Raw genomic sequence first — 16,521 nt, 5'->3', positions numbered from 1 at the left:
TCTTGACAAAACGTTATCATATTTGCTATTGTTGTAGCTGTGTCGTAGTATTAGTAAAGGTTTAAAGCTGACTGTGAGGTACACTCTCGTGTTTACGACGCGTTCTCATTATATACATACGTACGAAATAGACCTCTTTGTGTAAACAGGCAAAGTTCACTAGCGGCCATCGCGACACAGGACCACGACTCCGACGGTAACAGATTAGTGGGTTACACTGTGTGTACGTGATGGAGGACAAAGGACGGGGAGAAGGGACTCCGCACCTCCCCCCGGACGGAGAAGAAGATGAGCAGCCCGACCCCCGGGTTAAAGTATGTATGAATTATATGTAATACGGTGCAGATACCTTAGAAATTCGAAGTATGTATATGGTATCATAACATATACACACACTCTCGCGTTCACCCTCGGGCGACAAACTTACTACAGAGAAAAATATAGTGAACATATAAGTCGTACTATGGTGTAGGTGTTCAATCTCTGGGTCTCTTGCTTTCTGTTAAGAGATGCTAACTATATAAGATGAACAACCTACTCGTATGGTAACTCAGATACGGATACCCATCACACGCCATCTATCATAATTACTTTTTCGTGTGTCATTAACATATCACGTCGTAGGTAAATTATAATAATAATTAATGACAGGTAATTTATTCTAACCTGCCATTTCTTTTGACAACTGAATTTATTTGTTTACGAATGTAACAAACATGGAGAACTTGCCCTGAGCAAATACAACGAATACCACTCCAACATAATGACGATAGCTATAGAGGAAGTGAACGAGGGCTTTGTCCCCATTACAAAACAACGATCCGTTATCTAATCACAAAATACGGTTATATATTATCTTACGATGGATATTATTGTTGGAATTTAAGGCTAAAAATAAAGAGAATAATAATAATAATGTGTGTGTTTCCTTGCCATGCAAAAAGGAAGTTGTAAAACTCACTACATTCATTTATTTATTACCCGGCACGAGATTATAAAAACACCGAGATACTGGGGATGATGTGATAAATAAACAGGATGTAAACAAGAAATTATTAACTTTTAAATGAAATCGTAATTCTCGCTGAAAATCGGCGAAACAAAGGCAAATGACTGTTATAGAGACTCTTTAAAGCTGCTCAAAAGATATAAACTAGCGAAAACCACCTTTCAAATGCAATATCACAATTATTGTAGAGACAAATAACGTTTCGCCTTCAGCCAACAGTTCCGGAAGGACAAGCGTTTCCTGGTTCGACGAATATACCAGCTATACCCAGATGAACGTTAATGTCATATCAATTTAACTTTAAAGAATGGAAACAAACATGTGGTATATTTTCATCTTAAGATGAAATGAACGGATCAAATTATTCCGTATGAAAGTTTTTGGTTGACCACAGACTCCGTCTTTGGGATGTTATCGGATAAAAGTTCAATAAGTTGCTAAGTTGTCGCCATTACTCATCTACTTATGCATATTTGATTTTCATTTTGCGATAGTAAGCACATTGTATGTGTTTTGAAAGGCCTAGTTCTTTATTCGTTATAATGTTCATGTTTGAGAACATGACATAATTTGATTGGATTGACCTAGATATATATATCATCAACTCTAGTGAGAGTTACATGCATATTTACGGTAAAAAGGTATGAGATTCTGAGGGGTGTCTTCATGATGTGTTAAACACAAATAAAAACATGATTTTAAGGTGTGAGCTCGTAACTGGTACAACAGCTATAGGTAGTACACATATATATATGTAACGTACATACAGTCTGTGGGGATTTAGTTCCACGTCTAACACAGAGCGTGCTGTTGGAAGTTATACATCCTGTTTCGTCAATTAGATATTTCTTTTTAAAGTGGCGTGGCCAATTAAAACTAGATTAGAGGGTGTGTTTATATTTACAGAATGATATTATAGGCAACATCACGAAATAATACAATGCTATACAACCCGTCTGTTGTAAAAACAGTGCACATTTTTGTTGCTGTACTAAAGACATCCTATCTGTCAATATATATAACTGGTTCTAGTAAATATCTCCTTAATAACAACTTTGTCAGGACTAAATGTCACACCTTGTCAGGATTAACTGTCAAACCTTGTCAGGATTAAATGTCATACCTTGTCAGGATTAACTGTCACACCTTGTCAGGATTAACTGTCACACCTTGTCAGGATTAAATGTCATACCTTGTCAGGATTAAGTGTCAAACCTTGTCAGGATTAAATGTCATACCTTGTCAGGATTAACTGTCACACCTTGTCAGGATTTAGTGTCACACCTTGTCAGGAGTAACTGTCACACATTGTCAGGATTAAATGTCACACCTTGTCAGGATTAAGTGTCACACCTTGTCAGGTTTAAGTGTCACACCTTGGCAGGATTAACTGTCACACATTGTCAGGATTAAATGTCTCACCTTGTCAGGATTAACTGTCATACCTTGTCAGGATTAAGTGTCACACCTTGTCAGGTTTAAGTGTCACACCTTGGCAGGAGTAACTGTCACACCTTGTCAGAATTAAGTGTCACACCTTGTCAGAATTAACTGTCACACCTTGTCAGGATTAAGCGGCACACGTTGTCAGGACTGCCACACCTTGTCAGGATTAACGGTCACATCTTGTCAGGATAAAATGTCATACATTGTCAGGATTAAGTGTCCCACCTTGTCAGGATTAACTGTCACACCTTGTCAGGATTAAGCAGCACACGTTGTCAGGACTAACTGTCACACCTTGTCAGGATTAAGTGTCCCACCTTGTCAGGATTAACTGTCACACCTTGTCAGGATTAAATGTCATACCTTGTCAGGATTAAGTGTCCCACCTTGTCAGGATTAACTGTCACATCTTGTCAGGATTAAGCGGCACACGTTGTCAGGACTAACTGTCACACCTTGTCAGGATTAACGGTCACATCTTGTCAGGATTAAATGTCATACATTGTTGGGATTAAGTGTCACACCTTGTCAGGATTAACTGTCACATTTTGTCAGGATTAAGTGTCACACCTTGTCATTGTCACACCTTGTCAGGATTAACTGTCACACTTTGTCAGGATTAAATGTCACACCTTGCCAGGATTAACTGTCACACTTTGTCAGGATTAACTGTCACACCTTGTCAGGATTAACTGTCACACTTTGTCAGGATTAAGTGTCACACCTTGTCAGGATTAACTGTCACACATTGTCAGGATTAAGTGTCACACCTTGTCAGGATTAACTGTCACACTTTGGTATATTTAGATATCTGATACACAATGTGGATATGAATGCGGTAATATTGTTGGATACTTTACTTGTCACTTTACTGTTTTGTACACAATGGTGACATTTCTAGTATTGTATAAACAACATTACATAAATCTGCTACAGAGATGTTCTACCGCCACAATCGTAACCATTGTAACAAATGGTATACATGTCCCTCTCTGAGTACCGTGAATGTTTAAATCTCCCGTCCCGTCTGGTAATAGAATAACGATATGATATATAGTATCTTTTCTCCTTGTGTTTATTATGCTGCATGGTTATAAAAGGTTGTTTTTTTAAGAATTACGGTAAAATGTTTTGCTACATTCAAATCTCCGCCCCCCCCCTAACAAAACAATGATGGGTGGTCGGTAATTTCTGAAGTACGATAAGGTCAAATAGGTCAACACGCCATATTAAGGAAATATTAATTCAAGTATGTGTACTTCGAGCTCTTCAATGTTATTTAAAGACTTTCGGCTCCTACCTGTCACTGGGCTACAAATCTGATTATTAACAGCTACAAATTGGACATCGCTATTTACGAATTGTAATTAATTTAAACATTGGGATGGAAAATTTGAACAAAGTATTAAAACTTAATTGTTTTTAGTTGCCGTTGCTATTATGATGCTGTTGTTTATTATTTTAGATAAGGTTGTGTTTGACTGCATGGTAACTATACATTGATATGTTGTTGTGAGATAAGCCTGTGTTAATACATTTAGATAAGAAATGTCACAGAGGTTTGACCTTGTGTTAGATGTTGTAGTGCGAATATAGTCCATACTAAGTGCAAACGCCACATGTGTGAATAAAATGTCAATGAAGTACAGTTATATTATAGCTTTATTTTGCAATGTATATGATAATCCCTTTGTCCTTTAATAACAGGACTTATAATATGTTGATATAGTAAGTCTGTCAACTGATTCAGTTTAAATGTTTTTAAAGCTTATTGATATTGAAAAGGTTTTCGGATTTTCTTTTTTTATCATTTGTTCCTACATAACTTTTTTGTTTAACCAGTTTCTATTCGCGATGTTATTCGATATATTTTCGTGAATATTATCAGTCTTTTTGTTAATGTTTAATATGAAATTCGAGGCAATGCATTTTGTCAAACGCGCACATCATAAGAAGCTACCGTTCGTGAATATTGTCAGGTTAACAGTTTTTAGTAGTAATTTTTTCAACGAAGTACATAAACCACGAAATAGTTTGTTATATGTCTTTCATGACATCTTTGTTTTTTTTATTTTTCGAAGGATGTAATGTCGATGTAACTACACACTACTATATCGATGTATCTACACACTATAATGTCGATGTAACTACACACTATAATGTCGATGTATCTATACACTATAATGTCGATGTATCTATACACTATAATGTCGATGTATCTATACACTATAATGTCGATGTATCTATACACTATAATGTCGATGTATCTATACACTATAATGTCGATGTATCTATACACTATAATGTCGATGTAACTACACACTATAATGTCGATGTATCTACACACTATAATGTCGATGTATCTAACACTATAATGTCGATGTATCTATACACTATAATGTCGATGTAACTACACACTATAATGTCGATGTAACTATACACTATAATGTCGATGTATAACACTATAATGTCGATGTAACTATACACTATAATGTCGATGTAACTACACACTATAATGTCGATGTAACTATACACTATAATGTCGATGTATCTACACACTATAATGTCGATGTAACTACACACTATAATGTCGATGTAACTACACACTATAATGTCGATGTAACTACACACTATAATGTCGATGTAACTATACACTATAATGTCGATGTATCTACACACTATAATGTCGATGTAACTACACACTATAATGTCGATGTAACTATACACTATAATGTCGATGTAACTACACACTATAATGTCGATGTAACTACACACTATAATGTCGATGTAACTACACACTATAATGTCGATGTAACTACACACTATAATGTCGATGTAACTACACACTATAATGTCGATGTAACTACACACTATAATGTCGATGTAACTATACACTATAATGTCGATGTAACTACACACTATAATGTCGATGTAACTACACACTATAATGTCGATGTAACTATACATAATGTCGATAATATAATGTCGATGTAACTATACACTATAATGTCGATGTATCTACACACTATAATGTCGATGTAACTACACACTATAATGTCGATGTAACTACACACTATAATGTCGATGTAACTAAACACTATAATGTCGATGTAACTACACACTATAATGTCGATGTAACTACACACTATAATGTCGATGTAACTATAATGTCGATGTAACTATACTCTACTATATCGATGTAACTACACACTATAATGTCGATGTCACTATAATGTCGATGTAACTACACACTATAATGTCGATGTAACTACACACTATAATGTCGATGTATCTATAATGTCGATGTAACTATACACTGTCGATGTAATGTCGATGTAACTATACACTATAATGTCGATGTAACTACACACTATAATGTCGATGTAACTACACACTATAATGTCGATGTAACTACACACACTATAATGTCGATGTATACTATAATGTCGATGTAACACACACTATAATGTCGATGTAACTACTATAATGTCGATGTATCTACACACTATAATGTCGATGTAACTACACACTATAATGTCGATGTCACTATAATGTCGATGTAACTACACACTATAATGTCGATGTAACTACACACTATAATGTCGATGTAACTACACACTATAATGTCGATGTCACTATAATGTCGATGTAACTATACTCTATTATATCGATGTAACTATACACTATAATGTCGATGTAACTACACACTATAATGTCGATGTAACTACACACTATAATGTCGATGTAACTACACACTGTAATGTCGATGTATCTATACACTATAATGTCGATGTAACTACACACTATAATGTCGATGTAACTATACACTATAATGTCGATGTAACTAACTATACACTACACGATGTATCTACACTACACTATATGTCGATGTAACTACACACTATAATGTCGATGTAACTACACACTATAATGTCGATGTAACTATACACTATAATGTCGATGTATCTATACACTATAATGTCGATGTAACTACACACTATAATGTCGATGTAACTACACACTATAATGTCGATGTAACTACACACTATAATGTCGATGTAACTACACACTATAATGTCGATGTAACTATACACTATAATGTCGATGTAACTAAACACTATAATGTCGATGTAACTATAATGTCGATGTAACTATACTCTACTATATCGATGTAACTACACACTATAATGTCGATGTAACTACACACTATAATGTCGATGTAACTATAATGTCGATGTAACTATAATGTCGATGTAACTATACTCTACTATATCGATGTATCTACACACTATAATGTCGATGTAACTACACACTATAATGTCGATGTAACTACACACTATAATGTCGATGTAACTACACACTATAATGTCGATGTAACTATACACTATAATGTCGATGTAACTACACACTATAATGTCGATGTAACTATACACTATAATGTCGATGTAACTACACACTATAATGTCGATGTAACTACACACTATAATGTCGATGTATCTATACACTATAATGTCGATGTATCTATACACTATAATGTCGATGTAACTACACACTATAATGTCGATGTATCTATACACTATAATGTCGATGTAACTATACACTATAATGTCGATGTATCTATACACTATAATGTCGATGTAACTACACACTATAATGTCGATGTAACTACACACTATAATGTCGATGTAACTATACACTATAATGTCGATGTATCAACACACTATAATGTCGATGTAACTACACACTATAATGTCGATGTAACTACACACTATAATGTCGATGTAACTATACACTATAATGTCGATGTAACTATACACTATAATGTCGATGTAACTATACACTATAATGTCGATGTAACTATACACTATAATGTCGATGTAACTATACACTATAATGTCGATGTATCTATACACTATAATGTCGATGTATCTACACACTATAAGGCGCTGATATTTGACCTGTTCTACGTGAAATGCAGGGTGTCAGAATGAATGACTCTGAATAGCTTTGAAGGTCACATTTCTCAAACTTTTCAAACTCTTCAAACGACTTCTTCTCAAAAACAAAAAGGCCCATGGTGCTGATATTGGGCCTGTAGCAGGCTTTTTTAACAAGCAATATTTCCAAAGTAATGACATTTGTGTAGTGCATGTATAAAGAATATGATTTTAAGTTGGCATAAAATGTCTTTATGAACCAACGATGTCTTCTTTAGCTGTAGAGGAGTTAAGCAATTTATGTTACGCCTATTTGGCCTTTTTCATATATAGGTTTTTATAGTCAGGAGACCAGTAATGACCGTGGTCATCTTGTGTTTATAACACAACACAGTGCCTATTATCTGTTCCTATCATTTTGCTTGGATGAAAATGTTTAAAACAAAATTACACTTCTTACAAGTCTAAAATGGACAGAATGACCTCATGTGCTGCTATTTTGCTCTTGAGTAAGACACTTTACCCCAGTTGTTCTTGGGGACACGCGGTGGGCCTCTTGTGTGTTGTTCGTTGAGGTAGTCTTCGACGACTACAAGGAGATCCCGCCTTAAAATACCTTTGACTGTTGTCGGGCGTTGAACTCATGCATTGAGTGTGCCAGGTTAATGTTATGTTGTTGCCGGGGTATCTCTGTATGGATTAGTCATTTAATACCCTCATAGGTCCGTGATTTATCACTTATACACGTAACACATTGATAAGACTTGTTTTCATTATATCACTAACACCAAACAACCTCAGTGTACATTGCTTATAAACAAAACCCCTGCCCAACAGCAAAATGGAATTTTTAATCCAGCACAAAAGATAAAATGCTTATGAATATTTCACTCTACCTACTGTTGTTTCTGTGCGCTTCCATTGCCCGGTTCACTATTTTTATACGTCACAGAACAAACATAATGGGATTGACGAAAATCTGTGTGTGACACAAAATCTCCGTCCGGGACAGAGTAGTAGCTAGAAAGAGACGGAATATCTCGAACCTGTACTTGTAATGGATTCGGTACATAATTTTGTCGAAATTTCGTAAACATTATCAGATATTTTCATTTCTGATTTCTTCGATTCTTCTCGATTTTTAAAATAACAAAATTAAAATAATGAAGTCGTTTGGCGCTTAATATAACATGCCAACGAGTATCCAAACACTTCCAACTTCATTTCTCGGTGAGATGAATAAGACGACCGTGAATTTTCATCATTTTCTCGTCAGTCTACATCTCTCGAATCCTTTTGTTTTGTTGTCTGTCAGTTACTGATACTTTGCACGAAAGTCGCTGATATTGAGAACAAATAATTAGATATCAAATCAGCTGCGACATGTAAATACCATAGGTTGGGGATGTAGGTGTGTTGCTATCGAGGAATGGAAAATCCATGTTAGAAAAATTGAAATCATCTCGTCTATCATACACTTTAGTGGTAACTTAGAAACTCGAATCCTTTTGTTTTGTTGTCTGTCAGTTTCCGATACTTTGCACGAAAGTCGCTGATATTGAGAACAAATCCTTGGATATCAAATCAGCTGCGATATGTCAATACCATAGGTTGGGGATGCAGGTGTGTTGCTATCGAGGAATGGAAAATCCATGTTAGAAAAATTGAAATCATCTCGTCTATCATACACTTTAGTGGTAACTTAGAAATAAATACAGTAGAACCTAATATGTTGTTTTTATAAACGTGGTATATTTTGTGGCTTTAGATTATCCATAGTTTGCTGCAAAAACGTCGGAATACTTTAAAACTAGATATTTTTAAAATAAATTTCTTTCATTATTGCAGGAAGCTAGATCTAAATACCGAATGACGTTTACTGAAGCTTCACACAAGATGGCACTGATTTCGAAGGACAAGAAAAAGAGCATTCAAAAAGCACGAGAATATTATGAGTTAAGGGAGGAAGCGAAAAAGGTGAGGCATTGCTGAAGATTACACTAGCGTGATCATTGATAGGTATTTTACACCCTTCACTGTGTCGGACATCAATATAACAATAACATAAATACTCAGTATATTGAATTGTAGTCATTATTTTTGACATACGTTCCATTCTGTACACTGTACAGAGACATCCGTCTTTATTTTGATCGTCATCAATATCTGTGTTTTTTCCTTCATACGTAATGTTTATATGATAAAGTTTGTCCTTTTTTTCACCTCGTTTATCGTTCATTTATCCTTATTTGACATCTTTTGTCGTTCCTTGTCCTTATTTGACCTAGTTTATCATTCATTTGTCCTTATTTGACCTCGTTTATTATTCTTTCGTACATATTTGACCTCATTTGTCATAACTGTCAATACTTGACCTCGTGTATCAGTCAGTGGCCTTGACGTGATCCTCGTTTTCATTCTCTTGTCAATTGTACGTTTGTTAGGTGCAGAGCGAATCTTTGAAGTCGGCCCGCCAGTACCAGTCAGCCATTGGGATTTACAGGGCTGCAAAGGAAACTGTGGCGTTAGCCGAGGAACGCTTGTTACAAGGCGGGGAGGTTCAACTTACGTCAGCATGGCAGGAGATGCTCAACCACGCCACAATCAGAGTAAGCTAAATCTGACTGTAACATCATAATGATAAGCTAAATCTGTCAGTTATGTCACAATTAGGCTAAGTTTAATTTATCAGCAACTCCTCAATCGCAATTGGGATACGTTATGTTTGTAAGCCACGCCACTATTATGTTACGTTATGTTTGTAAGCCACGCCACTATTATGTTACGTTATGTTTGAAAGGCACGCTACAATTAGGTAACGTTATGTCACAATTGAACATACCCCCCGTATAATTGCAACATAATGATAATAATTTAGGAAATGTAATACAAAATTAACATACAGTTAGAGGTAAGACATTGAGTACACCGAGTAAATGCCAGTAGCCGTGATGACAAGTTTTGGTCGAAAAAAACACGCGTAAGTTCACGGTATGCAGAGCAAATGGAAACATTTCAGTAAGATCAACATTTTCCTGACAATCACAACACTTACTCTACAACTGGAAGCCGCACCGAAACATTCACGATGATGAATCCTTGCCGTCAAGTCGTAGGAAGCACTAACTAAACAAATTAGTGTAATTAATTAAATCAACTTTAAATCGGAAAATAAAATGTTTTACATCCACAATATAAAAAATATTACGTGTTTCATAAAAACGGCAGAAATATATGGACAAACGAAAATACGTTACGATGAAGACACGTGCCTCCGATCGATAGTGAATGTATCCTAGATGAGCTGTATCGATTACTCAAAGCATAGAGGTGTAATCAGTTTGCTTCCAAAATCACAATGTTCAACCCTAAGTTGGTTCCATCTATTGTAATTACGCATTTCCTGTCTAAATGGATTTCCTGCATAACAGTGTATTTTGGAATTGGCTTTCAAGGTTATATAGAAGACATTAGTGTGTTAAAAACTTGGTGGAACGTAGAGGTTTTGTTGCTAAGGAAACAGATAATCGACAACCTACTCCGTAAATAATAAAATAAAGACGTGTAACTGCAGTAATCAGAGTAGGACCCAAGTGTTCATGACATTATAACCTTATTGTGGTTTATATTTTTGATGGCATTACACACATTTAGAACACACAAAAAAAGAAGTTTTTTTTTTTTCATCGGTTGAACTCTGAGCGTAAAGTAGAGCTAATGTCACAGTTCAACACACGGGACAAAGTTGTAAAAAATATCGCAAACTGTAATTATAGACATTCTGACATCCCTGATAAACTCATTAGAGACAGAGAAAAGTTAATCGCAACTTGTCACAAAGATTATAATCATCGTAAACCCCCCCACTTCACATTTCCATGATACATTTAAGTACGAGAGAGAGAGAGAGAGAGAGAGAGAGAGAGAGAGAGAGAGAGAGAGAGAGAGAGAGAGAGAGAGAGAGAGAGAGAGAGAGAGAGAGAGAGAGAGAGAGAGAGAGAGAGAGAGAGGGGGGGGGGGGTATAGTGAGCAAAACCCAACAAAACATTAAAAAAATTCAAAATGGAAAAACATGAATAGAACTTTGACTTCCGTCAGTGTTCAAACGTCTGATAGAAGGATTAGAATGTCTTTTTGGTTTCGCGGTCCGTTTTTAATACCGATACCATACTAAATGTTATCCTTTGATAAAACCACCAAAAAGACGTTTTCATTCTTAAACGTGTCTTTTGTACAGTGTTGGAGATTGCAGATGGTTATCCTTTAGTCACCAATGTTTGCTGTAAACTCCTTAACTAAATCTAAATAAATAACGTAGTTTAAACATTTAATGGTAATTTACATTACTGATACCTTTCGTGTGGAAGCTGACCGTTGTAATTCGAAAACTACATTGATGACATCGGTCTACAAAAATGTTTTTCCTTTGTATGGTTACCTAGGTGATGGAAGCTGAGCGGGAAAAGAGGATGAGTGAGGAAAAACATCTGAAAGCGACCTCTCGTTGGCGAGATTTAGAAAACAGGATACAAGAACTAGAGAGGAAGTTCAAACGAGCAATTGCAAATGCGAGGTATGATGGAAAGCATCCTACACATCAAACTAAGTCACCTAAACGTTTTACTTTGTTCTCTTGAAACGAGTTTTAATAAAACGTTTTTGTGTCTTTGAAGGTGATAGATTTGTAGAATGTTATTGTCGCTATGAGGTTTATGATAAAATAACATGAGATGGACTGTGATAAAGCCGTAATGCTAGGAAATAAAATATCCTTGATGGTGTAAATATGATGGACACGATTTGACTTTTTCTTCTTTCAGAGGATACTTCGAAATGAAACAACAATTAGATCTACGATTACAGGTTTGTATATACCTAATGCGGATACCTGTTTAAGTTGTCTCTATTGGAATCAATGGCTCAAAAATAATTCATTTCCTTTCTAAATACGTTAAATAGTATAGAATATTTTACCAGTCAAATCAGCATCATCATTATTTAAGCTAACAAATACCTAGTTGAAACTGCATGACTTTTTTCATTCTTTTCACAATAGCAACAAAAACAGAATGTGCTCGACCTCCAGCAGGCAATCAAGGGTTATAAGCTGAAGTATGCAGAGTCTCTCCGAACATTGGAACAAATATCAGAGTCAATTCACGAATCCAGACGGCAAAATTTAATACTCATGTTTCCGAGGCAACCAGGCGTTGGAGCGGAATCTGCCAATGTTTCTCCTTGTATATCTGAACTGACTCTAGGTATTGTTTACCCTGATAAATATTTGAGTAAAGAAATAAGTTTATCCCCGAAAAAAATCTGTCATCGAAATCCGTATGTGATATTTTATTGAAAACCACATATCTTCACATTTTAATTGAACATAATGTAGGAAGACTTTATTGAGTTTCATCTGTTCCATGAAAATTCTTTGACACCAATTATAAAAATTGTTCTTATCACGGCCGCCCACATGAAGTGTTTTGTTTTTGAATCGGTATACTATTTAAACATTTATGAGTGCTTAATGCACATGGAAGTCACTCCGACTTCATTCTCGATACTCCAGGATATACGATCACTTTCCCTCTCTGCATCCCTGGAACCAATCTCTCCCGGGATACATTTTCATTCGCCAATAAATCCTCAGTATACAGCTCACGTCAATTCAAGATTCTTGAAAAATGTGTTTGTGTCAAATGATAACGTGATTAATTATTTTTATGTTTTGTTATTGGCATTGTTTTTTTTTAATAGAAGTTTGTTTATCTGGAGAATTACTGAATTAGTTGATATGGTTATAAACGTTATGGATTATATCGCGGAAGATTAACTTTGAGTAAACAGTCACCAACCGCCCTATTTACATTTTGTATATTCACTTTTCAATCACAGACGTGTTCTCGAGATACACGAGTCTATACTGTGATATTTGTGATACTTGGTTTTAATTTGGCTACGATATTTGCACGTAAGCTCTCAAAAAGCGCGAATGATAATTTCATAGGCTGGCCATGACATACAAAACAATCTACAGATATTTTGTCCAATTTTAACCCTGACCGCAAGGTCAACTATTGGTAGTCCCTAAGCTGTTTGCTGAAGTGTATTGTGACTGTTAATTAAGGAACAACAAAATGTCATGCCAAAAGTTGGAAGGCACAAGCGAAGTAATTTTATTGGTTCCGGTAAACTGACCAATCACATACCAATACGTTCACTTTGAAGATTACAAGTGAACGACATCCCAACCTCAAAGCCATTACAATATACTGTTATGCGACCTCGAGATACGTTTGATGTCAATCAAAGAATCAAACTAATTATTTCGTCCTGTCCACAAGGCGTCGCACATAGAACCTTCAATTTTGCCATGACATGTTCACGGGGTGCAGAGAATGAAAGTGATCAGCAGAGTAACGAGTGTGCACCGACTTCGATAACTGTACCTTACACGAATCATTATATATATTTTTACAGATAAAGCTGAAGGCCGACAGACATGGATGTCAGATGACGAAGTATTTGATGATGATGACGACGATGAAAGTGATTCCTTCCATAAATTATCGATAAATTCTGTAGATTCCTCTGTCTCACCGGATGTTGTCTCAGAACCCCATTCCAATGACATCACCAAAACAGGATCACAAGTGCACTCAACTGTTGATGATGTCATAAGTAAGGACAGGGTTAAAAATAGATCAGGGAATGTTCTTCGTAGGACAGAAGACATGTGCAAAGCATCATCACTTGTCATAAGCGGAGACGGTTGTGTGGACAGATATGCTAAGCATGAATTTGAAGGAGAAACACACAAAGAAATCATTGATAATACTACAGAAAATATCAGGCGTCTGGCGATAGGTGAACGGAATGATACGAAACTAACACAAAGTTTTACCGACCAGGTGAATAAAAGACTCGAGGAGGACGTGGATCTACAAAAAAGGGTACTCAAAATAAACAACACATCAGACTCTCATGATCATCCAAGGTCTGACTGCGGAACACCAATGTTGGAACTTAACACGAAATATTTGGAAAGAAATTTATACAACGTTAAAGGAGAATAAAACCACTGAATACCTCAGTGGAGTGTTACAGATAGGACAAACAGATCCACTAATCATAAACCGGTCTAGAAATAGTCATGAGAATTGATTTACATAAAAAAAGTGTTTTGTAACTTAAACTTAAATGTGAATACCATTTAGATCTACATTGTCAGCTGGTTTGATGATGCTAGGCGTTAGACACAATTAGAAGGCATCACGTTAAACAGATCAGAAAGTGATGCCGATCGATTGCTAATTAAAAAAATGAGAGTTGATTATGTCTTCTTCAGTATACAATGTTACCAAAAAAAAAAAACTTTGCATACATAGTGTAATATGGTCTATTAGATGTAAGGGAAACAACTCTTACTCAAGTCTGGTGAAATGAGTCGCGGAATACAAGCTAGAGTCCCCTGATACTGGTTTCGAGAGTACCCCTAGGGACTTAGGGGCGGGACCAGAAAGGGAAAAGAAGACAATATTTTGCTTCAAAACGCTGCTTTTTTTAATAATGTTTAAATGGATTTGAGCCAAATTTCGTCTTAAAAATCACAAGGTAGGGAACAATTTCTTAAATTTAAAAATTGGATTCGAGCCCTAACGACTTGGTGGTGGACCCCCAAAAGGGGAAACGAGTCAATATTTTGATGCAAAACACTACCCCCTTTTAATGCTTGAATTGATTTCAACCAAATGTATTGTGAAACATCACAGGGAGTGGGGAATCATTTCTTAAATTCAGAAATTCTATTCGACCCCTAATTAATAGGAATGACTATGGTCTGCTTGAAAGGCCACAGGGATCAAATATGTTAAAATCTTTAAATGACTTCTTTTCATCAACCGAAAGGTCAAGGATGATGATATGAGGCCTGTAGCATGCTAGAATGAAGGAATACCAACTTTGTTAATATGAATGGCCTTAACCCACTTTCAAGGTCACAGATATCCAATATGTTAAAGTGTTTAAATGACTTCTTCTCAATAACGGAAAGGTCAAGGGTCTTGATATTAGGTGTGTGGCTGGCTGTTTCAACAAGCAATACGTCCGGAGTAATGGCAATTATATAGTGAATGTATAAAGAATATTATTCCAAGTTTGCATAAAATGTCTTGATGAACCAACAATGTCTTCTATGTAAGCTGTAGAGTAATTGAGTAATTTACACCAGGCCTATTTTGCCTCTTTCATATATAGGTCTTTATAGTCAGATGACTGTTAAGGTCCATTGACGTCTTGTTCTTCACTTCAAAGTTTCACTTAAAATCAATGAACATGATTATGTAAATCGTGAAACAAATTTATACGGGAAATAAAGACTGGAGAGCGATTGGATATCCTCTACATACCTAGTGTTGAGATAAAGCCAGACTTCATACGTGAATACAAATATAGCATTAACCACATGCAACGTGTTGCCGTCGAGTTGAAATATTAATTAAAATGTCTAGTTATATTTTCTTAATCACACACCTGGAATAAAGAGAGCGGAAATGCAGCACACGACACCTGTTCTGATACACATCTGCAAAGAATGTTAAGTAATTAATTAATACAAAAATCCAGTTCTGGTGTTTGTCGTTTCCTCGTCTGTAGAGCCAATCATGGTAGCAAATCTTTATACAGATACTATGGTATCAGCGTAGGACGCGGAAGTTACAATCTAACACACTGCTATATTGTTAAGGTAGGACGCGGTATTTACAATCTAACACACTGCTATTGTGTTAAAGTAGGACGCGGCATTTACAATCTAACACACTGCTATTGTGTTAAAGTAGGACCCGGTATTTACAATCTAACACACTGCTATTTGTTGAAGTAAGACGCAGTATTTACAATCTAACACACTGCTATTGTGTTAAAGTAGGACGCGGCATTTACAATCTAACACACTGCTATTGTGTTAAAGTAGGACCCGGTATTTACAATCTAACACACTGCTATTGTGTTAAAGTAAGACGCAGTATTTACAATCTAACACACTGCTATAGTGTAAAAGTAAGACGCAGTATTTACAATCTAACACATTGCTATAGTGTTAAAGTAGGAAGCGGTATTTACTATCTA

General features: G+C 35.8%; 1 protein-coding gene across 1 annotated transcript; it reads left to right on the top strand.

Annotated features, from left to right (window-relative positions):
* The first annotated feature begins 202 nt into the window (after positions 1–202).
* On the top strand, positions 203–15,786 carry LOC132561095 (SH3 domain-binding protein 5-like). The gene is made up of 7 exons (XM_060225825.1): positions 203–314; positions 9,241–9,369; positions 9,837–10,001; positions 11,835–11,965; positions 12,213–12,255; positions 12,449–12,653; positions 13,873–15,786. The coding sequence occupies exons 1-7, from the start codon at positions 231–233 to the stop codon at positions 14,466–14,468; spliced, it is 1,353 nt and encodes a 450-aa protein (XP_060081808.1). The 5' UTR covers positions 203–230; the 3' UTR covers positions 14,469–15,786.
* The last annotated feature ends 735 nt before the right edge of the window (positions 15,787–16,521 follow it).

Source organism: Ylistrum balloti, unplaced genomic scaffold (genome assembly GCF_031769215.1).
Source record: "Ylistrum balloti isolate Yb309-2 unplaced genomic scaffold, AGI_CSIRO_Ybal_v1 Utg371146, whole genome shotgun sequence".
Taxonomy (NCBI): domain Eukaryota; kingdom Metazoa; phylum Mollusca; class Bivalvia; order Pectinida; family Pectinidae; genus Ylistrum; species Ylistrum balloti.
The sequence above is the reverse complement of the archived record's forward strand: the minus strand, read 5'-3'. Positions and strand labels throughout refer to the sequence as shown.